The 25,357-nt window shown below is 44.5% G+C and overlaps 1 protein-coding gene across 7 annotated transcripts in view; it reads right to left on the bottom strand.

Annotated features, from left to right (window-relative positions):
- LOC141103387 (complement factor H-related protein 1-like) overlaps positions 1–25,357 on the bottom strand; it is a 553,742-nt gene that overhangs the window by 238,890 nt on the left and 289,495 nt on the right. For 3 of the 7 annotated variants that reach the window (XM_073592914.1, XM_073592913.1, XM_073592910.1), the window contains exons 5-7: positions 13,918–14,103; positions 6,909–7,091; positions 2–187 (exon numbers count right to left, since the gene is read on the bottom strand). In XM_073592914.1, coding sequence (XP_073449015.1) covers positions 2–187; positions 6,909–7,091; positions 13,918–14,103 — 555 coding nt within the window. The remainder of the gene's footprint in view (position 1; positions 188–6,908; positions 7,092–13,917; positions 14,104–25,357) is intronic. The other 4 variants (XM_073592912.1, XM_073592911.1, XM_073592916.1 and 1 more) reach the window with 4 other exon arrangements.

Genomic DNA, 25,357 nt, shown 5'->3' with positions numbered 1-25,357 from the left:
CCTTTGCATGTTGGTGGCTGTATATTCCAAGCTCCATTGGATGTACAGTAAATCTGAGATGGCCCATTAAGTTTCTTATTTGGATTTTTGCACTCTAGGTTTATTACATGACCTGCTGTATATTCTTCATCAGGTATGGTGGACAAAACTCTTACACTGTCATCCACCACAGGGGGACATAGTTTGGCTGTAAAAAATATAGGAAAGATGTGAGTATAATTGCAAACATCTACACACTTTGAAAATATGTTAAGCTTAAAGTGGAGTTCTGGCAAAAAAAAAAAAATTAAAAGTCAGCAGCTACAAATACGGGTGGAGGTGCCGGCATCTTCAATAAGGGAATCAGGAAGTGAAGCCTTGCGGCTTCACACGCTGGTTCCCTACTGCGCATACGCGAGTCGCACTGCACGTTCTGAGTGGTCCCTACTGTCTTCTGGGACCTGTGTGTCTCCCAGAAGACAGCGGGAGGGTGGGAGATAGAGGAGGGGCCAGAGATGGCGTAGATCACCGCAGATACTGTGGCGATCCTTTGCCAGAAGTGGGGGCAAATACCTGTATTAGACAGGTATCTGCTCCCCCCTGAAAGGTGCCAAATGTGACACCAGAGGGGGGGGGGAGGAATCCGGACAGCGGAAGTTCCATTTTTGGGTGTAACTCTGCTTTAAGTAAAGAACTTCTATTGATACGATTTATTTTTGTATTTATTTTTGTTTTATAGCATGGAACTCTATTGCATTCATGATTGCACTATACTGAAGTTTGTGTGTACATAAGGAACTGGAATATAAAAAGCACTTGGCAGAAATGTAAGGTACCATCAGCATCATGATGTTTCTTCTAACACTGGGGGGAGGGGAGCATGATTTTGAATGAACACATTGAATACTTTTCTTCAGACAGGTAGGTACCCAAAAATATCATTATTATTTCCTCTAGTGCACAACCTGTTGATTATCACATCACTTCCTGAATGCAGAGGGAAAGCCAATCACTGACAGGAGAGGATTGTGGGACATGTAGTCCAGTCACCTGAAGTTTCCATAGACTATATACTGTTTGAAACTACAAGCTCCAGAGTTTTGAAAGACCAAAGGAATTTTAGACAAGCACATAAATTGGACTGTCCTGGGTGAGCTCACTCTTTAGGGATACGGGCTTTAGAGCTGCAGGAGGAGGAGGCTGTCGCTCAGGGTGCCGTTGATGGGCACTGTAGCCTAGGCAGGGATGAGACCTCTTGCTCTAAAGGCTGCATCATTGTCACTGCATGCACAGCACTGCTGCTTGGGACCACATCCCCTGCACACCCCCCACGGTCATTGCTGAGCTCCTGACTCCTGACACAGGTGGCCAGTCGGGCACCTCACAACTCGCTGTGGACATTCAAGAGCCTGTACTGGGACTTCATTAGCTGGGGAAATATAACATCCTTTTCCATTCAGCCTCCTTAAACTATCTTTGCCTTGTAACATCTCTGGGCCCCACCACAGTTAGTAGGAGATTAAAGATACCCACACTTCAAGGACCTTCTTTTTTTCAAAAGACACACTTCCTACAGAACCTGTGGCAGAATATAACTTACTAACCATTACATTATTGTTTATTGAAGGAGAACTCCTACACAGACCTTTTAAATTGTTTAACTCCTTTTCCTTGTGGCATCAGGGCCTAGAGGGAGTGGACTGACTTAAAGTCTCCTCTTTCCCCTCTTGTTCTGGGGTCATAAATCCTTTTTCAACCAATTCATAACAATTTGGCTTACTGTTATTGTTATTGCTTTGTGTGTTCCTGAGAGCTAATTTTTCTGCATTATCTCTCAACTTGGGTTATACCTGCATCCATCACAGTCTATTTTGACTTAATATCCCAGTAAAGTGTTAACTTGCAAACATTGCTAACTATTGGTGTCTTTGCATTTCATGTCTGCTTTAAATATGTGAGATCCCAGAGTGTCAGAGGTGTTGGGGAGCTTGCAAGGTCAGGGGAACCAAGGGGGGACAAGCAACCTCTAACGGCCCTTGTGGGCATAGTGCTATTTTTTTTCATTTGTAGATGCATTGCAGATCCTGCTCACTGCTACCAGAAGCATGTGCAGAACCTCTGCCACTCCCTTTAAGCCCTTAATCACATTTCTCTATCACAGCAATGTCTTCAGTTCCCCTTCATATCACACCCTTCCCACCTTCATAGGATTGTTCTTACTCCCCCTTCACATCACACCCCCTCCTTAACAGCAGTGTCCTTAGTCCCCTTTTACATCACACAACCCCCCTCCTTCATGGTATTGTCCCCAGTCCCCCTTTACATTAACCCCCCATCCCTTCATAGCAGTGTCCTTGCCATTTCAAATCATCTTCCCTTCACAGAAGGGTCCTATCCTCCTTCACATCAACCCCCCCCCCTCCCCTTGACAGCAGTGTCCTAGCCCACTTTGCAGTCCTACCCTGCAAAGGGTGGAGGGCAAGAGGTGCAGCTCTAGATGGAGGGCTGGAGCTGCCAAACTTTTTACGTTAGCAAGCTAATGATAGGTTGCCAGGACCATCCTGCCCCCCAGCAAACAGTCACTCACTTGTTAACATAAAAAGTTAACTTGAGCAGCTCCCGCCCTCCATCCAGAATTGCCATGCCACTCACCATCCTCCCTGCTCCTTGCTGTGAGAATGACAGCAGCGGTGGGGAAGAAGAACAGGCAAAGAGATCTATAGGGCACCAGGCAAGAGAGAATGACCAGGCTCCCAAGTGGCCCAACTGCGGCGGTCCAGATGAGACTCGGTCTGGACTGCCATTTAGTGAGCAATGGCAGTCCTTTCATGTTCTAAGTGCTGCCTGTCTGATGCCGGCTCCTCCTCTGCTGTTTACTTTAAATGTCTAAGGACTACATTTCCTATGGTTCTTTGCTACCTTCAAGCAGTCATTCCTGTGCTGACTCTGACCCTGAATCTTCTTCTCTCAGCAGCTCTGTGAATTCTGTGACACAGTAGTCTCTACTTACAGGGGCATAGTGAATATGAGTAACAAAAATCAAAGAAATAAATGTGTAGGGGTCTTTATACAGTAAGTTTAGAAAGTTTAAGACCATTCAGATTCATAGCAGTAGGCTAGAAATAACTGAGATACAATGTGTTAAATAATATACTATTTTACATTTTTACCAGCTGTGGCATTAGGGGTATTGAGGATGTAGTGCTTTGGTGTACTTAACAATGTTTACTAAACAATTATGCAAAAAATAAAACATAAAGTAATAAACCCCAACCCCATTACACTTAAAGCGGTCCTTCACCCTCCTCCAGATATTCCTTCTATTCTAACCCCCCTCCCATTCTGCAGACGTATGTATTTTTTTTTGTTTACCTTTTGTTTTTTTCCAAAAATGTCCGACCCCCCCTCCCCATGCACGTCATTCGCCTTAGGCAATGACTGGTGTGTTCTGGGGGGGCAGGCCCCAGTCCCCTGTCCCACATCCCCCTGTCAGAACACAATAGCTCAGCCGGGAGATCTTTGCCTTGTAGAACCATAGGAAATGTAGTCCGTAGACATCTAAAGTAAACAGCAGAGGAGAAGCCGGCATTAGACAGGCAGCACTCAGAACATGAAAGGACTGCCATTGCTCACTATATGGCAATCCAGACTGAGTGACGGTCTCATCTGGACCTCAGCAGTTGGGCCACTTGGGAGCCTGGTCATTTTCTCTTGCCTGGTACCCTATAGATCTCTGCCTGTTCTTCTTTCCCACCAGTGCTGTCATTCTCACAGCAAGGAGCAGGGAGGATGGTGAGAGGCATGGCAGTTCTGGATGGATGGAGGGCGGGAGCTGCTCAAGTTAAAGGGGTTGTAAAGGTAAAAATTTTTTCACCTTAATGCATTCTATGCATTGGCTGATTGGCTAGAGTGGATGGATTGAAAGCAGCGCAGCCATTGGCTCGCGCTGCTGTCAATCACATCCAATGACACGGCGCGCCGGGGGGCGGGGCCGAGTGATACAGTGAGCGGCTATGGCCGCCGGCTGTATCACGGGAGCGCGCCCGCAAGAACTCACCACCATGCGAGCTCCCTCGCATGGTGGTGATTAGTTCTTGCAGGGAGGAGCTGAAACAGCCGCCGAGGGACCCCAGAAGACCAGGTTCGGGGCCACTCTGTGCAAAATGAGCTGCACAGTGGAGATAAGTATAACATGTTTGGTATTTCAAAAAAAAAAAAAAAATTACCTTTAGTGTTCCTTTAACTTTTTATGTTAAATCCAGCAGTAGCAGAGAGAAATATCACCGCTCTAGGAAGGTCAATCAGGAACAGACCTCTCCTCCAGGCTGGAAGCCACAGGTGCCGGCAATGCTTATAACAATGACGTTTTGAGAAAAGGCCTGGACAGCCGCACTCAAAATAATTTTTGCCTTTATTAAATAAAAATCAACAAAAATACATGCCACAGCAGGACGTGCAGGGAATCTGATGCGTTTCACACTACAAACAGTGCTTATTCATAGCCCTATGATTAAGCACTGTTTGTAGTGTGAAACGCGTCTTTTCTCAAAACTTCATTATTAACTTTTTATGTTAACAAGTGGGTGACTGTTTGCTGGGGGGCAGGGTGGTCCTGGCAAACCATCATTAGCTTGCTAACATAAAAAGTTTGGCAGCTCCAGCCCTCCATCTAGAGCTGCACCTCTTGCCCTCCACCCTTTGCAGGGTAGGTCTGCAAAGTGGGCTAGGACACTGCTGTCAAGTGGAGGGGGGGTTGATGTGAAGGAGGCTAGGGCCCTTCTGTGAAGGGAAGTTGATTTGAAATGGCAAGGCCCGCTTGCTGAACCCAGAAGAGCTGGCGGGCTTCTCTAAGACATCAGAGAGAACATGGGAGTGTGGGACAAAGCGATGGCAGGGCATGAGAGGGTTCCAGTAGGACAACGCTCGATCCACTGGATGGGTGAGTATCTGAAATGTGCCGATACCACCTTTAGGTAAGCTGGGCCAAAAAAAAAAATCTGGGGGAGTTGGCTGAAGGTTCTATCAGTCTTTTTCTCATTCAAACCACTGGGTTGAAAAAAAAAAAAAAAACTGAGGAGCTCAGAAGGAACTATCCAATGTTAGTACAGCGATCTCCCGGCTGAGCTATTGTGTTCTGACAGGGGGATGTGGGACGGGGGACTGGGGACTGCCCCCCCAGAACACACCGGTCAGTGCTTGCAGCCATTTCAACAATAAAACACCAAAAAAAGGCCACGGGGCAGAGGAGGTTGGGGGATGGGGGGGGAGGCGGCAAGCAGCAGGTGAAAAGCAACTGAGGCTGTTGCTGACACAAACAAAAAGGTATCTCTCTTGGCTTATCCCTGCACACTCTATACCAGAGGTCTCAAACTAGTGGCCCTCCATCTATTGCGAAACTTCAAGTCCTACGAGGCATTGCAAGGCTGACAATTACAAGCATGACTCCCACAGGCAGAGGCATGATGGGACTTGTAGTTTCGCAACAACTGGAGGACTGCCAGTTTGAGACCCCTGCTCTATACACTTATTAATGTTATATAATAGAAATGACAGAAAACACAGCCACAAAAGAACTATCTTCTTTGCAGGTATGGTGGCACATTTGTTTGCATATATTTGAATAGTAGGTAATGTTACCTATAACATAGGTGATGTACTGTAAAGGGAAAAAGAACCTATGAAAATGTCTGACTATATTTTATGTCACCCCATATCATCAACGTTTTTTACAATGTGACAGATTTATGTATTACCCCTCACCTCTGTGAGACCAATGATCTCTACCTTGTTTATTGTTACATTGTAACATGTAATGTCTTCTTCTTTAAATAAAGAATTTATTAAAAAGGGTATTTTTGTTTGCAAATATTATGTGATCTATCCCTATCTGCTCCAAGTGTCCTCAAGATATGTTTGTAACTTTTCGTGTCCCCAACGCACTGACTGTAAAAGTAGGACTTTTCAGTAACACTGTGTAAGATGTCAGAAATGACCTTTCCCTGCAAACATTATGGCATTTGTCCTTTTTACTCCATGTCTACTTCAGCACACCCCAGTTCAGAGGCCAGGAAGTGCATTGTTGTAAACTGGTTGCTGTAGACCAAATGGACACAATTATTTGCCATTTTCTAGAACCACAGCTCAATTGGTTTAGGTTGAATCCAAAGCTCATCACTAGCAGGGAGGTGATTCAGGAAAACCTTCTGAAACTTGGAAGTATTGAATTTGAACCACGAATTAGCATACCTCCCAACTTTTTGAGATGGGAATGAGGAACACCTATTAGAAAAAGATTGTGGGCATACCGCCTGAAATGATTAGTTAAACCCACAAGTGCTTTTTTTTTTTTAACCACTACTATTTCTTTATACTGGCTTCTAACATCTCCAAATACAGCCATTTAGAAAATGGATAAAAGGTTTAGCACTGGAAACACTTTTTGAAACATAAAAAGTGCATTTTATACATAACCATATAGATCAGACCAAAATGAGGGACAAATGAGGAGGAAAAATGGACAGTGGGACTTTGTTCCAAATCAGGAACATTCCCTCGAAATCGTGGACAGTTGGGAGCCATGCGATTTAGTAGCGTGGTCATCTGGGTTGAGCATTGGTGTGTGAATTGCAAGAGTGGCAAAAACATTACAGTACATATACTATGGCAGGTAAATCCAAAAACACAGGTGGTGGCTGCATTTGTTTTCTTTTTTTTCAGCCTTCTTTCTTTTTTACCCAGTGATCCTGCATATAACATATACTTTGTCCTGGGGTGACAATGCCCACTCACAGTACTGGCTCTATTGAAGGTCAGTGTTGTCCTCCTAGAACAGAATTACAGAATACTTCCCTCCCCTCATCTCTATACCAGGATGGGGGGAGGGGGCATTTTTATAATGTAACACATTCACTCTAACAAATTATGTTTACCTTTCAAGTGGCACGTAGGATATGTGATCACTCCATCATTACATTTTTGAAAAAGGTTTTTATGGTCTAATATTTCATATCTAGGAATGCATTCAAACGTTATCAGCTCGTTGTGTTTAATTTGGTAATTCTTTACTTGTATATTGTGTTGTTTCATTTTGCTATACGATACTGCGCATGGTTCTGTAATACAAGGAAGATGCTTGAATTAAAACTTTAAACTGTGCATGTCTATTTCAGATCTATGGGTTCTGTATAAAAACAAGAGGACAGAAACATCAAGATTTTGCTTGCATTTGAATGGCCTATTGAAGTCTCCTTTTCCTTTACCTCTTCATACAGTAGTCATCTATCCAGCTATTTATGATTTGTGGCTGCTTTTTGCTTGAAAATACTTTAAAATGTCCTTTACTTTCAGTGAGAGAGCGTCTTCCTCCCTTTAGATTGTATCTTAAAATAGAACTAAAGGCAAAACTTTTTTTTTCCTCATTTTGGTAGGGTAAAAGAGGATTGTAACCTGTCAGTTTGCTTACCATCTCTGTTCCATTGGAGAGATTTTCCTTCACATTCATGTCCCATAACCACAACAGAAAGTGAGAGCAAATCCTTCTAAAGAGAAGGGATCTCTGGTTTTTACCAGGGTCACCAGAAGTAGCATCCCTCTTGGAAGATTTCTCCACTAATCCTGTTGACAACCCACAATTTGGGATTTTCTTTCACTTTCACTCTTGGTATTAATGGGAAACAGGACAAATAAAGAGGATAAATATCTCTAATGGGGGCACAAACAGCAATAAAACATGATGGGTGTTCTAATCTCCCTCCACGCTATCCAAAACTAAAAAGGATAAAAGATTTGCCTTTAGTTATACCCTAACATTTCATATTCCTGATATGTGTCTGCTGTACTATGTACAGTACTTGTATGAAAAAGTATCCTGTTCTTTTTTTATTGCTTCCTTTGTGTGGAATACCTGGTGATCCTGCCAGTACCTCTGCTTTCCTTTCCACACTAGGAATGAGAGCAGAGCATGGTTAGCTTTCTGGCTGTGCTGGGAAATAAGCTTGTTCTCTTGCAATAATCAGAGTTGTTCACTGGGAAGATTAGTGTGCTGCTGTTTCTCCTCCCTTAGCTATCTGAGCTCTTTAAAGTGGTTCTAAAGCCTTAAAGTGGGTGTAAACCCCATTCATGAAATCTGACCTGGGCACATATATATGTAGTGTTTACTTACAGTGCCTTGAAAAAGTATTCATACCCCTTGACATTTTTCACATTTTGTCAAGTTACAACCAAAAACTGAATTTTTTATTTTTTTTTTAGGATTTTATGTGATAGATCAACATGAAGTGGCACATAAGTGTTAAGTGGAAGGAAAACTATAAATGGTTTTCAATTTAAAAAAAAAAAAAAAATATCTGAAAAGTGTGGCGTGCATTTGTATTCAGCCCCCTTTACTCTGATATCCCTAACTACAAACTAGTGGAATCAATTGCCTTTAGAAGTCACCTAATCAGTAAATAGAGTCCACCTGTGTGTAATTTAATCTCAGTATAAATATAGCTGTTTTGTGAAGCCCGCAGAGGTTTGTTAGAGAACCTTAGTGAACAAACAGCATCGTGAAGGCCAAAGAAACACACCAGACAGGTCAGGGATAAAGTTGTGGAGAAGTTTAAAGCAGGGTTAGGTTATAAAAAAATATCCCAAGCTTTGAACATCTCACGAAGCACTGTTCAATCCATCATCCGAAAATGGAAAGAGTATGGCACAACTGCAAATCTACCAGGACATGGCCATCCACCTAAACTAACAGGCCGGCAAGGAGAGCATCAATCAGAGAAGCAGCCAAGAGGCCCATGGTAACTGTGGATGAGCTGCAGAGATCCACTGCTCAGGTGGGAGAATCTGTCCACAGGACAACTATTAGTCGTGCACTCCACAAATCTGGGCTTTATGGAAGAATGGCAAGAAGAAAGCCATTGGTGAAAGAAAGCCATAAGAAGTTCCATTTGCAGTTTGTGAGAAGACATGTGGCAGGCACAGCAAACATGTGGAAGAAGGTTCTCTGGTCAGATGAGACCAAAATGTAACTTTTTGGTCTAAAAGCAAAATGCTATGTGTGGCGGAAAACTAACACTGCACCTCACCCTGAACACACCATCCCCACCATGAAACATAGTGGTGGCAGCATCATGTTGTGGAGATGCTTTTCTTCAGCAGGGACAGGGAAGCTGGTCAGAGTTGATTGGAAGATGGATGGAGCCAAATACAGGGCAATCTTAGAAGAAAACCTGTTATGCCGCGTACACACAAGCGGACTTTACGGCAGACTTTGCCCGGCGGACTGGATTTCGTCAGACAATTCGATCGTGTGTGGGCTCCAGCGGACTTTGTTTTCTCAAAAGTTGGACGGACTTAGATTTGAAACATGTTTTAAATCAATCCGTCGAAATCGAGTCCGGTTGAAAAGTCAGCTCGTCTGTATGCTAGTTCGACGGACAAAAAGCCACGCTAGGGCAGCTATTGGCTACTGGCTATGAACTTCCTTGTTTTAGTCCGGCCGTACGTCATCACGTACGAATTCGACAGACTTTGGTGGATTGTGTGTAGGCCAGTCCGTTCATTCAGAAAGTCCGTCGTAAAGTCCGTGGAAAAGTCTGCCGTAAAGTCCGCTCGTGTGCACGCGGCATTAGAGTCTGCAAAAGACTTGAGACTGGGGCAGAGGTTCGCCTTCCAGCAGGACAACGACCTTAAACATACAGCCAGAGCTGCAATGGAATGCTTTAGATCAATGCATAATCATGTGTTAGAATGACCCAGTCAAAGTCCAGACCTAAATCCAATTGAGAATCTGTAGCAAGACTTGAAAATTGCTATTTACAGAGGCTCTCCATCCAATCTGACAGAGCTTGAGCTATTTTGCGAAGAAGAATAGGCAAAAATTACACTCTCTAGATGTGCAAAGCTGGTAGAGACATACCCAAAAAGACTTGCAGCTGTAATTGCAGTGAAAGGTGGTTGTACAAAGTAATGACTCAGGGGGACTGGATACAAATGCACGCCACACTTTTCACATATATATTTGTAAAAAATGTTGAAAACCATTTATCATTTTCCTTCCACTTCACAATTATGTGCCACTTTGTGTTGATCTATCATATAAAATCCCAATAAAATACATTTATGTTTTTGGTTGTAACATGACAAAATGTGGAAAATTTTAAGGAGTATGAATACTTTTTCAAGGCACTGTATCTCTCTCCAAAGCACTGTGTCCTGTGTCTTTCTGTTGCTCCGTTCCTCTGTTATCAGCATGATAACTTCTGACAAGTTCTCCGACATGAGATAAAAAGCAGCTGAAAATTTTTGTTGGGGAGGGTGCTATAAATAGATTAGCAGAGAGCTTGTCTATTCACAGCACAGCTCTGAAAGTTTCTTCGTTCCTCTGCCTATGTGGAGTGGGGATGTGTGCCTTTCCCCCAATCAGCTCTCACACAGTGTATGCCGGAACTCCACTCCCACTGCTGAAACAGGAAAAAACATTTCTAATATGATGTGCACTTTCTAAAGAGTCTAGAAAGCTGAAGACAGCAGATATACATGTAAAACTCATGTAGGGAGATTTGTTTAATCTCTGTGTATCATCTGAGGCTGTTAACTTCACTGGGTATATGTGAGGCACCATTTGGCCAGCAGGGAAGCCAATCAGCGGGTCTGACAGACTCGATGTCCGCTGGCCACCCGCGATCGTTCCCCGCAGAGACAGAACGAGGATCTGCCAAAGTAAACAAGGCAGATCTCATATGTGACAGGGGAATATACTGAGATCTTGTATTTCCGCTATGCAGATCTCTGTGTTATCCCAGGCATTTTTTCCCCCATACAGTTAGTAAATACACCCAGGGAACACATTGATGTTAACCCCTTCCCTGCCAGTGTCATTAGTACAATGTCAGTGCATATTTTTTAGCACTGACTGGTTCCCAAAAAAGTGTCAAAAATGTCAGTTACATGTCCGATCTGTCCACCGCAATGTCGCAGTCCCACTAAAAATCGCTGATCTCCACCATTATTAGTTGAAAAAAAACAAAAAAACAAAAAATAATAAAAATGCCAAAAGAAAGCTCTATTTGTGGGAAAAAAAGACATAAATTTTATTTGGGTACAGCATCGCATGACCGTTCAATTGTCAGCTAAAATAACACAGTGCCATATCGCAAAAATTGGCCTGGTCATTAAGGGGGTAAAACGTTCTGGGGCTAAGGTTTTTTGCATAGAATGCATTAAGGTGAAAAACCTTTTGTGCTGCATCACCCCCCCCCCCGGCCCCTCTTTTTCTTACCTGAATGACGTGCACGAGCGCAGCGGCTCCTGCTGCTGTCTCCCTCCTCATTGGACAGATTGTCAATCAAAAGCTATGACATGGGAGTAGGGGGGTATCAAGTCCTGCTGTCTGTGTTAATGGACGCAGCAGTGGGACTCAGGAGCGAGCACACATGGGCGCCCCATTGAAATCGGCTTTCTGTAGGGGTAACCACCAAAGAGGAGGGGCCTGGAGTGCCAGAGGGGGACCCCAGAAGAAGAGGGTCAGAGCTGCTCTGTGCAAAACCATTGCACAGAACAGGTAAGTATAGGCATGTTTGTTATTTTAATTTAAAAAAAGAAGGCTTTAGTAACACTTTAAGCAGCTAAGAACAGAAATTATGTAATCACTTTAAGGAAAAAAAGGTATTTATATTCATTTTTTTATGTATACACAAATGGTTTGCCTTTCATTTCTATTTTAAACTGAATGGATTCTTTTACAAGGTGTAGGTTCGCATATATTTTAACCACTTGCCAACCAGCCGCGCAGTTTTACTGCGGCAGAATGGCACAGCTGGGCGAAACGACGTTATATAACATTGCTTCGCCCTGTGGCCACTAGGCCCCAGAGCCGATGCGAGTGCCTGATGGTCGCGATCACTGCCGAGCTCCCGCGATCGCTGGTGACACACCGAGATCTGGGATCTGTGTGTGTAAACACACAGTTCCCGGTTCTCTGAGGGGGGAAGAGACTGATGGTGTGTTCATACAAAGAATGAACAGCGATCTGTCATCTCCCCTAGACAGTCCCCTTCCCCTTCAGATAGAACACAGGGGGAACACAGTTAACCCCTTGATCGCCCCCTACTGTTAACCCCTTTACTGCCAGTGACATTTTTACAGTAATCAGTGCATTTTTATAGCACTGATCGCTGTATAAATGCCAATGGTCCCAAAAATGTGTCAAAAGTGTCCAATGTGTCCGCCATAATGTTGCAGTCCCGATAAAAATCACAGATCGCTGCCGTTACAAGTAAAAAAAAAAAAAAATAATAAAAATGCTATAAATCTATCCCCTATTTTGTACACGCTATAATTTTTGCGCAAACCAATCAATATACGCTTATTGCGATTTAAATCACATGACAAGTTGCACTGGTGTGACTGGGGGCTAAAAGAGAGGTGGCTCTCCCAAGTGGAGATACACACATCAATAAAGGTTGACACAAGGCTTCCCCACTCCCCCTTCCTCACTCTATCTAAAAATAAAAAAAGAATGCATTTATATACAGCTCAAGAAGGCCAACACACCTATTCTTGAGAAAGCTAACATTTATCTGTAATGCTGTGGGCCTCAAAAATGGCCACTTATGCCCCGTACACACGGTCGGACATTGATCAGACATTCCGACAACAAAATCCTAGGATTTTTTCCGACGGATGTTGGCTCAAACTTGTCTTGCATACACAAGGTCACACAAAGTTGTCGGAAAATCCGATCATTCTGAACGCGGTGACGTAAAACACGTACGTCAGGACTATAAACAGGGCAGTAGCCAATAGCTTTAATCTCTTTATTTATTCTGAGCATGCTTGGCACTTTGTGAGTCGGATTTGTGTACACACGATCGGAAATTCCGACAACGGATTTTGTTGTCGGAAAATTTTATAGCCTGCTCTCAAACTTTGTGTGTCGGAAAATCCGATGGAAAATATTTGATGGAGCCTACACATGGTCGGAATTTCCGACAACAAGGTCCTATCACACATTTTCCATCGGAAAATCCGACCGTGTGTACGGGGCAATTATCCCACTATTGGCCTACAGCAGTGGTTCTCAACCCCTATCCTCAGGACCCACTAACAGGCCAGGTTTACAAGATAACTGAAATACATCACAGGTGATATCATTTGCTGCTCAGTGATTGCAGTATTCTAGTCTGCATCTCCCCAAGGTAATACTTAAAATCTGGCCTGTTAGTGGTTCCTGAGGACAGGAGTTGGGAACCACTGACCTACAGGTTAAATCAAAGTACTAGCAAAACAAAAAGAGAAAGGCGCACCGACCTAGTGCATTACCGCAATATAATTTATTGAAAAGAGCAATATATACTCACACACGTAATAGATATAAACACATATCACAACAAGTGTCCTCCACTGCAAGAAGGTCTATTAACGTCCATCGGTCCTGCCAGAAGACCAGGAGGTATCCAAACGGCTAATACGTTTTGAGGGCGAACCCTCTTCCTCAGAGCCAAAAGATAGTGGTGTATGATCCCTTTTGGCTCTGAGGAAGAGGGTTCACCCTCTAAACGCGTTAACTGTTTGGCTACCTCCTGGTAGGACCAATGGATGTTAATAGACCTTCTTGCAGTGGAGTACACTCGTTGCGACGTGTTTATATCTATTACATTTGTGAGTATATATTGCTCTTTTAATCTTTTCAATAAATTATATTGCGCTAATGCGCTAGGTCAGTGCGCCTTTCTCTTTCTGTTTTGCTAGTTTCCAGTTTGAGGATGCCCAAAATCCTGAGAAGGCAGCAAGACCACCAGCTTTAAGAAGTTTCTATACTGTTCATACCTCTGGGTTACCACTATTAGCACAGGAGAATATTTGCATGTTGGTGGACTCACTGTGCAAACGTATGGTGTTTATTTGTAAATATCTGAATAGGAAACAATTACAGCTTTTCTTACACACCTTTGCATGTTGGTGGATCTATATTCCAAGTTCCATTGGATGTGCAGTGAATCTGAGATGGCCCATTAAGTTTCTTATTTGGATTTTTGCACTTTAGGTTTATTACATGACCTGCTGTATATTCTTCATCATGTATGGTGGACAAAACTCTTACACTGTCATCCACCACAGGCGGACATAGTTTGGCTGTAAAAAATATAAGAGAGATGTAAGTATACATGCAAACATTTACACACTTTTGAAACAATGTTAGGCTTGAACTGTTACTAAACCCACAACAGTAAAATCAGTCTGTATATGCAGTAAAGCATGCTTGTTATACTTACTGTGGAAACCTAAGGGGCTAATCCTGTGCATTGTATAAAAAGGTTGTTTGATGCTGATTTATCTGATCCTCCCCTTCATTTACTATACTTAATCTATCTGCTGATAGAACAGAGCCTTGGGGGCACATGCTCAGTTTGGTGTGTATTGCTAGTGAATTTTTGTTTTATTTCTTGAGAGGGTGCATGTGATCAGCAGGGGGGCAATCAGCACTGTCCAGACAGAAGTCAGGGATCATGCAGCCTCAGAGGACAGTCAGAGTAGAATGAAAACTCCTCCTACAAGCTTTAACCAGACACTGATAGAAGTCACAGGACTGGTATATACTACTGATAAGAAAAGGTATTTAGCAGTTTATATTTACTAAAATTATTTCATTTCCATGTTCTGTGTACTGTGGGAGACCAGATATAGTAAATGCAGGGTCCTGGGTTTAGTAACACTTTAAGTAAGAACTTCTACTGATATGATTTCTTTTTGCATTTATTTTTTGTTTTATAGCATGGAATTTAATAATGACTGCAGTATTCCGAAGTTCATATGTAGCACCCTGGTGTTTAGGCAGGGTTGCTTACCAGGCAGTAGTTGCCCTGGTAAATTGTTAGTAGATCCACTGATTCTTCTCTAGCTCTGGACATGCTGCACCTTCTCTCTTCGGTCGCTAGGTGGCGTTATGCTAGTGACATAAGATAGACAAGGGCTTAGCGAGGTCAGGTTATGAATAGATGGGGTGTCTCCGCCAATATAGCATGGAACTCTATTTAATAATGACTGCAGTATTCTGAAGTTCATATGTAGCACCCTGGTGTTTAGGCAGGGTTGCTAGTAAATTTAGCTTACCAGGTGGTAGTTGCCCTGGTAAATTGTTAGTAGATCCACTGATTCCTCTTTAGTTCTGGACATGCTGCACCTTCTCTCTTCTGTCGCTAGGTGGCGTTATGCTAGTGACATTAGATAGACAAGGGCTTAGCAAGGTCAGGTTATGAATAGATGGGATGTCTCAGCAAATTGGCGGGGGGTTTCTTTAGCCCCTTGGCCTGCTGGGAGAGCCTATTTATTTGGGTGGAGTCATTTAATCGGGGTTCTGTGCGACCTGGACAGCTTCCTGGGTGGACGTGTGTTATGCTGCCCCGGGCTGCTAGGCTGGAAGCCTGAGGCCTATCCCGGGTACATCAGGCTGCTAGGCTGTCTGAGGGCCTATGCAGAAGCAGGAGCAACAGCGCAGGGTTGGAACTGCAGGATTGGAGTCCAACCGAGAGTAACGGTTCAGCCGGACAGGGGACCAGTTGTGGTTGGAGGTAGAGGGGAAGCTATCACCACTAAGGGACCATCCACCTTGTTACCGAAGACCACTATGAGTAGGGTGGAGCCAATACCAGAGTAGTCTTCTCACCAGCCGGGAACGGTGAAGAAGTGAAAAAACTTCAGCAAGTGCCAAGCCAGGGACCCAGCGGGACAGCAGAGATGATGCTTGAGGAGCATCAGTGAGTGCCAAGCCAGGGACCTAGTGGGTCAGCAGGGGTGACGCTTAAGGAGTATCTGTGAGTGTCAAGCCAGGGACCCAGCAGGGAAGCAGGGGTGATGCTCGAGGAAGATCCCGAGTTATGGAAGTGGAAGAGCTCTGGGGATCCAGTAGCGATTGGGTCTGAGAGTCTACTGAGAGACTGGGAGCTCGGTGAGTGAAGACCTGCCTTGAAAAACTGTAGAGTGCGAGGAGAACTATTTGTGTTACCAATAGTTAAATACAACTACTGTTAGTGACTGTTACAAGATTTGTTTCCATAGGAGACAGCGGTCCTACCTATACAGAAGTGGTGTCTGGCTGGAGGCCTTCCACTGTATAGCTGTCTACCTATAGAAGTCTCAGAGTCTGCCAATTTTCATTGCATCTACTTAAGGGTGTCCTGGCCCTAACCCCCTCTCCCACAGTTCTTGTTCAAGAGACAATAAATCTCTGCATTCAAAAAGTGTCTGGCGTCCATTACTTCAGCTTGTATTACACCCACCATGCCTAGTAACCCAATCTACAGAGAAGGATGTCAGCTGTCCCTTACTCTGGAGGTCACCATTAGGCCTCTAGGGGTTTGGGGCCTTGCTACACATGTGTACCTAGGCAACTGGCATATAAGCAGCAATTGGAAGAATACTGTTCCCTATAACATTGAGGACATGATTTTCGGATGCAGTCTTCCATAAACTGACAGAGTGAATTATTTTCTCTGGACAGGCAGGTCCACAAAAAGAACATATTTCCATCTATGCTAATTAACCACTTGTATGAAATGTCTTCTATACAGTCTGATATGGAGTCCCACCTCATGGATGACTCCCTTAAGAAAACACTTTAATCAATTTACAAGGCATTACAGCTGACTGTGCACCATGGGCTGGAAGGCCTTCATTCCTTTTGGGTGCCGGAGCTGCCGAAGCTGAACACGGAGGACTGGGAAGATATGTAGGAGCTTCCCTTCTCTCACCTCATATCCTCTAGAGACTGTCTGATCCAGTTTAAAATTTTTCACAAGTACCATTTTACACCATACAGATTTAATAAAATCTACCCAGATTGCCCACCCTGCTGTTGGTGTTGCCAAACTGACTCGGCCAATTATCTACACATGATTTGGTCCTGCCTCTTTTACAGGTCTTCTGGACTGGTGTTCTCACTTTTTTTTACCAGTTTAACTACTGTCCCTATACTCCAGACAGTGGATGTCTGTATCTTGGTGCTGGTAGATGCTCTGGCCCCCTCTAGAGCTGTTCGCACAATACTCAGCCTGCTCCTGTTTTTTGCTCAAAAGAGCATTATACTTAACTGGAGAGTCTCTTCTGAACGTACTCTGAGTATGTGGAGGTCACTGGTTATTTTGGTTACCCCCCTTAATAAAAAACCTATATGCGCTGGGGCTGCCCGAAAAAATTCAATAAGGTGTGGGATATCAGGTTACCTCCTGACACAACTGTGACAGAACAGCAGGACCCTGCGACTAACATGCCTTAACTAGTCCTTTACAGGTGGAAGTTAGGTAACCATGTTTAATAGGTTTGGTAAAGTTGCTACATTGCCTGCCAAATTAATCGAGTTCCCTTTACGTCTACGGGTATTGGCACAGCAGAGATGAGTAAAAGCAGATGGTGTTGATGACAGGGGTTTTCTTCCAACACCCATAATGCTTAGCATGCTTGAACACCTCCCCATCCTCTTTATTTAGGCAGCAAGTCTTTGGGATGTTTTAAGTTCTACTTCCAGGTTTTGAAAATTGAAGAAAACAGCTGAACGGCCGCACTGGCAAAACAGTGTAGAAGATCCAAAATCTCTTACATCATGGTGATGAAAGGTACAGACAGGCTAATGCGTTTCACATCAATATAGATGCTTAATCATATTAGAGACACCAACACGCTTGGAGAGGCATCGCTACCTCATACTTTCAGGTTTTGCTGGTCTTGGAGTTAGCAGTTCCTTATTGGATAAACACTTTATTTTCCTTTAGACTAACTTTTCTAAAAGCCTATCCAATCTTATTAGCATTACATGTGTTTTTTTAGGGGTTAATTGGAGGAGTAATGGCCAGCTCTAAATAAACATCCTGGCACTTCTTATGCTTTGTTCCCTCTGGTAGCCAGTAGTACAGGCAATCCCCAGGTTACAAACACTTTTCATGAGATTGCTGTGATTGGCCATAGCAATCAAAAGGTACCAGGTCCAGTGACAGATGCCTGGTACACCATTCTGTAACCTGCTGTGTCAAGTGGACACAATGGTCACAGATTGCGCCACTGCATGGCACCAAGGCTGTGCATGAGTGCCAGAAGTGTGAGGACACACAGGTGTGCCCATTTAGAATGTTGCTTGTTCCACCCATCTGCATCTGTACATTGGCCAGGCGGGAGGCAGTTAAATAACAAAAGGCCAAAAGTGTTAAAGAAGAAATAGAATACACTTCAGATATTTGAGTGTGTATTTTATTCCAAAGGGAGCTCGTCTGAATTTTTCACCTGCTCCAGAGCATATGAAAAAAACATGGTCTACACTTTTCTACATTTACCTTGATCAAAGAAAGACAGAAGGAATTAAAACAGCTAATGCCCTGTATACAACAGCTAATGGACAGTATTTGGTCTCAGAAGAAATAAGAGAAGGTTTCTGCACTGCTCTCTGTCTTGAACAGTCACCAGAAAGATAGTTATCAGAGGCTACCATACTGTATGTGTCTAAAAGAACACTGCTGTAAAAGAACCCTACTATCAGTGAAAGCTCACCATGCAAGAATATGTAATGATATTGAGAGGTAACAGTTGTATTAGCATGAAAGAAAGTCACATATTAGCTAAAGGAAAAAAAAATCACAGATGAACTGTATCAGTTGAAATTCAGTGAAGTGGGTAACACTGTAAAAGAGAAAAACCATTTTAACTGTGTTCACTCCTAGTACTGTCCTCTCGGATATCCTAAATCTATGAGCAAACTAGCTAAAGATCAGCAAGCAAGTGAAATAAAAATTGACCCATGCAATCAAATAATAAAATGCGCCAGTTTCATAAAGGGAAAAATGACCACATATAATGGCACAGAGTACATAAGTGGCAAAACCACAAGCTATTCTGAGAAGGCCTGGAAATAAAATGGCATTGCAGAGAGACTGAACCATACTTTATGTTAAAGTGACAGATATGTCAAAAAAAATTCTGGGAAGAGGAAATTATGACAGTCCATTATCTCCAAAACATTTTACCTGGAAAAACAAGGCTTCATATGAACTATGCCTAACCTGAAACACATTCATATCTTTGGAAGCAAAACATATACAGTATACATTTTCCTAAACAAAATTGTACAAAATGGGCACCTTTGTTATGGTACTTCCTGGCTTTTGACATGGGCTCACCCAAGCATGCAGTCTAAGCACCAGCGTTCTTGATGATGGAGATGGGTTTTCCTGAGTGTTAGTACCAGGTCACAACCCTTAGAGTCACCCCACCAAGTGGTGAGTGAGAACAGTAAGGCTACAGTGTGGATATTGTACGTTATATGAGAGACAAAAGGGTAGCCAGATCCAGGCAGAGGTCATTTGGCCAGTTTCAAGCAAAAGATTGATTTGGTCCAGTTAAAGTCCTTGTGCAAACAGCAGGTAGACAGTGGTCAGATTCAAGCAGAGGTTGTGGGCAGTCAACAGGCAAAAGAGCAGTCAAGCCAATGTGGGTCAACAATGAAACAGGCAATCACAATTTTAATATAGCTTTTTTGCACAAAGCATATTAGCTTGCAAAAAGGCACAGCACCAGCCCCTTCCAGGGCTGAAGCTTAAATACCCCTCTTTGTTAGAGGATATGTCTAGTTTCTTTTAAGGAGAACTGGAAGTCCTAGCAAGGATTCTGAGAACACCACTAAAAATACTGCCAGTGGCTATGAAAATACTGAAAATTATACTGTGGAAGTCCTGGCAGGGATTCTACAAGCAGCACTGGAAGTATTGGTAAAGATTATTTGATTGCCACCGGAAGAACTGGCAAGGATACTGGAAGTCCTGGCAGGGATTTTGTGAGAAGCACTAGAGATACTTACAGAGGTTCCACGAGTACCATTGGGCGCACTAGAAGTGATTCTGCAAGTAATAGTTCTTACAGGGACTCTGAAAATCCTGGTAGGGATTTTTAAAGTAGGAGTTGAAGGGTGAGAAAGAGTTAACAAGACTGAAACATTCTATAAGTTGCTGACAGATGAATATCTTTCTTTTTAGGGTCTTGTTTGTCGCAATGAGCACAGAGTAGATAAGGTCCGGTAAGAACTGGTTTTGAAATTATGTTTTCAGAGACAATCAATCATCAGCATTACTAGTTGAAATGATGTCTGAAATATTATGTCTCATGTGATGAACTTTGTCCTTCCTCCCTCCCTCCCTCCCTTCTCTTTAAGCTGAGCAACTTTTTCTTTGTCTTTATTTTGTATAAAAGGTACAGCTCATTAAAACTAAGCATTCTTTGAAACGGCTATTTTGTCTTATGCATTGAATGCTTCCAGAGCTCTAAAACAGAATTACCATTGACTGTCCAGGAACTGAGCAGAATTACTCCCTTACAGTCACTGGTACACCCCCCGGTTCGGTTCGCACCAGAACCTGCGAACGGACCGAAAATTTGCACGAACGTTAGAACCCCATTGACGTCTATGGGACTCGAACGTTCGAAATCAAAAGTGCTAATTTTAAAGGCTAATTTGCATGGTATTGTCCTAAAAAGGGTTTGGGGACCCGGGTCCTACCCCAGGGGACATGTATCAATGCAAAAAAAACTTTTAAAAACGGCCGTTTTTTCGTGAGTAGTGATTTTAATGATGCTTAAAGTAAAAAAAAAGTGAAATATTCCTTTAAATATCATACCTGGGGGGTGTCTATAGTATGCCTGTAAAGTGGTGTGTGTTTCCCGTGTTTAGAACAGTCCCTGCACCAAATGTAATTTTTAAAGGAAAAAATCTCATTTAAAACTGCTTGCGGGTTTAATGTAATGTCGGGTCCTGGCAATATGGATGAAAATCAGTGAGACAAACGGCATGGGTACCCCCCAGTCCATTACCAGGCCCTTTGGGTCTTGTATGGATATTAAGGGGAACCCCGCACCCAAATTAAAATAAGGAAAGGTGTGGGGCCACCAGGCCCTATATACTCTGAACAGCAGTATACAGGCGGTGCAAACAAGACAGGGACTGTAGGTTTGTTGTTAAGTAGAATCTGTTTGTAATTTTGAACGGGTACATTTTTAACGTGTTTAGCTCCAGCCAAAAAATCTTTTTTAAGCTTTTTGGAAAACATAGGGAAGGGTTATCACCCCTGTGACATTTGTTTTGCTGTCTTTCCTCCTCTTCAGAAGATTTCACCTTACTTTTTGTCCCAATGACAAATGTTTTTTGAAAATTTGGGGTTTTTTGTGGAACAAGGATTGGAAAGCATCAGTGGAAAGGAGAAATGTTTTTCCCATATTAACTCTTACAGGAGAGAATTTCCCTTCCTAGGGGTAGATTTCATCTCACTTCCTGTTGTCTCTTTCCGTTTGCAAGTAGGAGTCGTTTGTAAGTTAGATGTTTGAAAGTAGGGGCCTGCCCTATATACTCAGCAGAAATTTGGGCCTTAGGTGTTGTTGTGGCCACAACACTGTAAGCCCTCACAGGGCCCTGCTGTGAAATATTAGATCAAGAATTGTAATTACATGCCCCTGTTGAACAGGGGCAGAAAAACTGGGCCTTTGGTGGTGGTGGTGGTGGTGTTGGTGCCACAACACTGTAAGTCCTCACTCGCTCTTGGTGGGTGCAGAAATGGGCCCTACTGTGAAATATTAGATCAAGAATTGTAATTACATGCCCCTGTTGAACAAGGGCAGAAAAATTGGGCCTTTGGTGGTGGTGGTGCTGGTGCCACAACACTGTATGTCCTCACTCGCTCTTGGTGGGTGCAGAAATGGGCCCTGCTGTGAAATATTAGATCAAGAATTGTAATTACATGCCCCTGTTGAACAAGGGCAGAAAAATTGGGCCTTTGGTGGTGGTGGTGGTGGTGCTGGTGCCACAACACTGTAAGTCCTCACTCGCTCTTGGTGGGTGCAGAAATGGGCCCTGCTGTGAAATATTAGATCAAGAATTGTAATTACATGCCCCTGTTGAACAAGGGCAGAAAAATTGGGCCTTTGGTGGTGGTGGTGGTGGTGGTGCTGGTGCCACAACACTGTAAGTCCTCACTCGCTCATGGTGGGTGCAGAAATGGGCCCTGCTGTGAAATATTAGATCAAGAATTGTAATTACATGCCCCTGTTGAACAGGGGCTGAAAAATTAGGCCTTAGGAACTGGTGCTGGTGCCACAACACTGCAACCCCTCACAGACACTCTAGTTGGAACACAGGAACGAGCCCTGCTGCAAAGTATTGCATCAAAAATTGTAATTACACGTCCCTGTTAAACAAGGGCTGAAAAATTGGGCCTTAGGCACTGGTGCTGGTGCCACAACACTGCAACCCCTCACAGACACTCTAGTTGGAACACAGGAACGAGCCCTGCTGCAAAGTATTGCATCAAAAATTGTAATTACACGCCCCTGTTAAACAGGGGCAGAAAAATTGGGCCTTAGGCACTGGTGCTGGTGCCACAACACTGCAACCCCTCACAGATACTCTAGTTGGAATGCTGAAATGAGCCCTGCTGCAAAGTATTGCATCAAAAAATGTAATTACACGCCCCTGTTAAACAGGGGCTGAAAAATTGTGCCTTAGGCACTGGTGGTGGCGCCCAGAACCAAAAATGTTCTTACAAGCTATCAGCGTGATGATTGAGGAGGAAGAGGATAATTACTCAGGGATAGTCACTCAGCATCAGCATAGTCTTTGAAGGGATCTGAGATTTCAAAAAAAAATATTCCTTACATCAGCATCAGGTGCTTGGTAGCTGGTGGTGATCCAAGACTGATTCATTTTTATGAAGGTCAGTAGATCGACCGAGTCGGTGGACAGACGCACCCTGTGATCGGTTACCACGCCTCCAGCAGCACTGAATGTGCGTTCCGAAAGAACACTGTATGCAGGACAGGCCAGTAGCTCAATTGCATACTGTGCAAGCTCTGGCCAGTGCTCCATCCTCAAGACCCAGTAACCCAGAGGATTTTCGGTGGGAAAGGTGTCCAAGTCAGATCTTGCCCCTAGGTATTCCTGCACCATGTAAAACAGACGCTGGCGATGGTTGCTGGAACCGATCATACCTTGGGGCTGCGGACCAAAAAATTGTCTGAACGCATCGGTCAGGCGGCCACCTTCTCCACCGCTCCTTCTTTGACTGACCGAAGCCTCAGCAACACGTTGTCCAGAAACAGGAGTTTGTAACCTCCCAGTCTCTGGGAACGCGTTGCACAGACCTTTCTGCAAGACCTCCCGAAGATGTTTCATCCTCTGCTCCCTCTGCGATGGCAAGATAAGGTCTGCAACCTTACCCTTGTAACGTGGATCAAGAAGGGTTGCCAGCCAGTATTGGTCCTTCTCCTTGATACCACGAATACGAGGATCCTTACGCAGGCTTTGCAGGATCAGGGAGGCCATGCAGCGTAGGTTTGCTGAGGCATTTGGTCCGGAGTCCTCTGGGTCACTAAGGACGACATGGTCCGCAGCCACCTCCTCCCAGCCACGTACAAGTCCATGTGTTTCTTGGGACTGATCCCTTAAAGACTGCTGCTGATGCTGAGTGCCAGGCTCCACCTCCATACTGACACAATCTTCCTCCTCCTCCTCCTCCTCCTCCTCCTCTTCCTGTGTGATCGGCGGGCACGCAAGAACACTGTCTGGATAAAGGGGGCCTTGAGAGCTAAGGAAGTCCTCCTCTTCCTGCCTCTGTTCTGCCTCAAGTGCCCTGTCCATTATTCCACGCAGCGTGTGCTCCAACAGGTGGACAAGGGGGACAGTGTCACTGATGCATGCACTGTCACTGCTCACCATCCTCGTGGCCTCCTCAAATGGGGACAGGACAGTGCATGCATCCCTGATCATGGCCCACTGGCGTGGGGAAAAAAAAACAAGCTCCCCTGACCCTGTCCTGGTGCCATAGTCGCACAGGTACTCATTGATGGCCCTCTGCTGCATGTGCAGCCGCTGCAGCATGGCCAACGTTAAGTTCCACCTGGTGGGCATGTCACAGATTAGGAGGTTCTTGGGCAGGTTAAACTCCTTTTGGAGGTCTGTCAGCGGAGCACTGGCATTATATGACCAGCGGAAATGCACACAGATTTTCTTGGCCTGCCTCAGGACATCCTGTAAGCCCGGGTACCTGCCCAAGAACCGCTGCACCACCAAGTTAAGGACGTGAGCCAAACAGGACACATGGGTCATTTGTCCCTGTCGGAGGGCAGAGAGGAGGTTGGTGCCATTGTCGCAAACCACCATTCCTGCCTTAAGTTGGCGTGGCATCAACCACCTCTGAATCTGCCCCTGCAGAGCTGACAGAACCTCTGCCCCAGTGTGGCTCCTGTCCCCCAAGCACACCAGCTCAAGCACCGCATGGCATCTTTTGGCCTGCGTACTTGCGTAGCCCCTTGAACGGCTACGGAGCACCGCTGGTTCAGAGGACAAAGCACAGGAAGAGGCCATGGAGGAAGAAGAAGAGGAGGGGGTGGAGGAGAGAGGTGTGTCACAATCATTAGCATTTTGGAGGCGTGGTGGCAGAACAACCTCCAACACTACTGCACCTTGTCCTGCATCCTTCCCAGCTGCCAGCAGAGTCACCCAATGCGCCGTGAAACTTAGGTAACGTCCCTGTCCATGCCTGCTGGACCATGAGTCAGCGGTAATATGCACCTTACCGCTGACTGCCCTGTCCAGCGAGGCATGGACATTGCCTTCCACATGCTGGTAGAGAGCCGGAATCGCCTTCCGTGAGAAAAAGTGGCGTTTGGGTACCTGCCACTGAGGAACCGCACATTCCACAAACTCACGGAAGAGGGCAGAGTCTACCAACTGAAAAGGCAGCAGTTGAAGTGCTAGCAATTTTGCCAAGCTAGCATTCAACCGCTGGGCATGTGGATGGCTGGGAGCAAACTTCTTTCGGCAGTGCAGCAGCTGGGGCAGGGAAATTTGCCTGGTACAATCTGACGTCGGTGTACCAAAAGCAGATTGCCCACAAGCACTTGGCTGTGACACACCTAATTCTACACCTTCATTCCTCTCAGTGCAGGTCTCAGAGAGGACTGAAGGTATAGTGGGGTTGGAGATCTCAACTGATGAGGAGCAAGGAGAGGTCCTCTTTGTTCTTTGGTGTGGGTCTTTTAGATACGCTTGCCAACAAACTGCATGGCAGGTCAACATATGTCTGGTCAAGCATGTGGTACCCAAGCGGGAGATGTTTTGGCCATGCGAGATACGCTTGAGACATATGTTGCAAATAGCAGCGGTGCGATCTGATACACTCGTCTCAAAAAAGGCCCACACCAAAGAACTTTTTGAATAACGCGCAGAGACTGCAGCGCCCTTCACATGTGGAGCTTTGGGGTGTGATGCAGTCAATGTGCTGCCCTTAGGCTGGCCCCTGGAGGGCATCCTGCCTCGTTGGTGATGTGCCGCCTCCTCCTCCTCCTCCTCCTCTCTCCTATCAGG

Source organism: Aquarana catesbeiana, linkage group LG07 (assembly GCF_042186555.1).
Source record: "Aquarana catesbeiana isolate 2022-GZ linkage group LG07, ASM4218655v1, whole genome shotgun sequence".
NCBI lineage: Eukaryota > Metazoa > Chordata > Amphibia > Anura > Ranidae > Aquarana > Aquarana catesbeiana.
The sequence above is the reverse complement of the archived record's forward strand: the minus strand, read 5'-3'. Positions and strand labels throughout refer to the sequence as shown.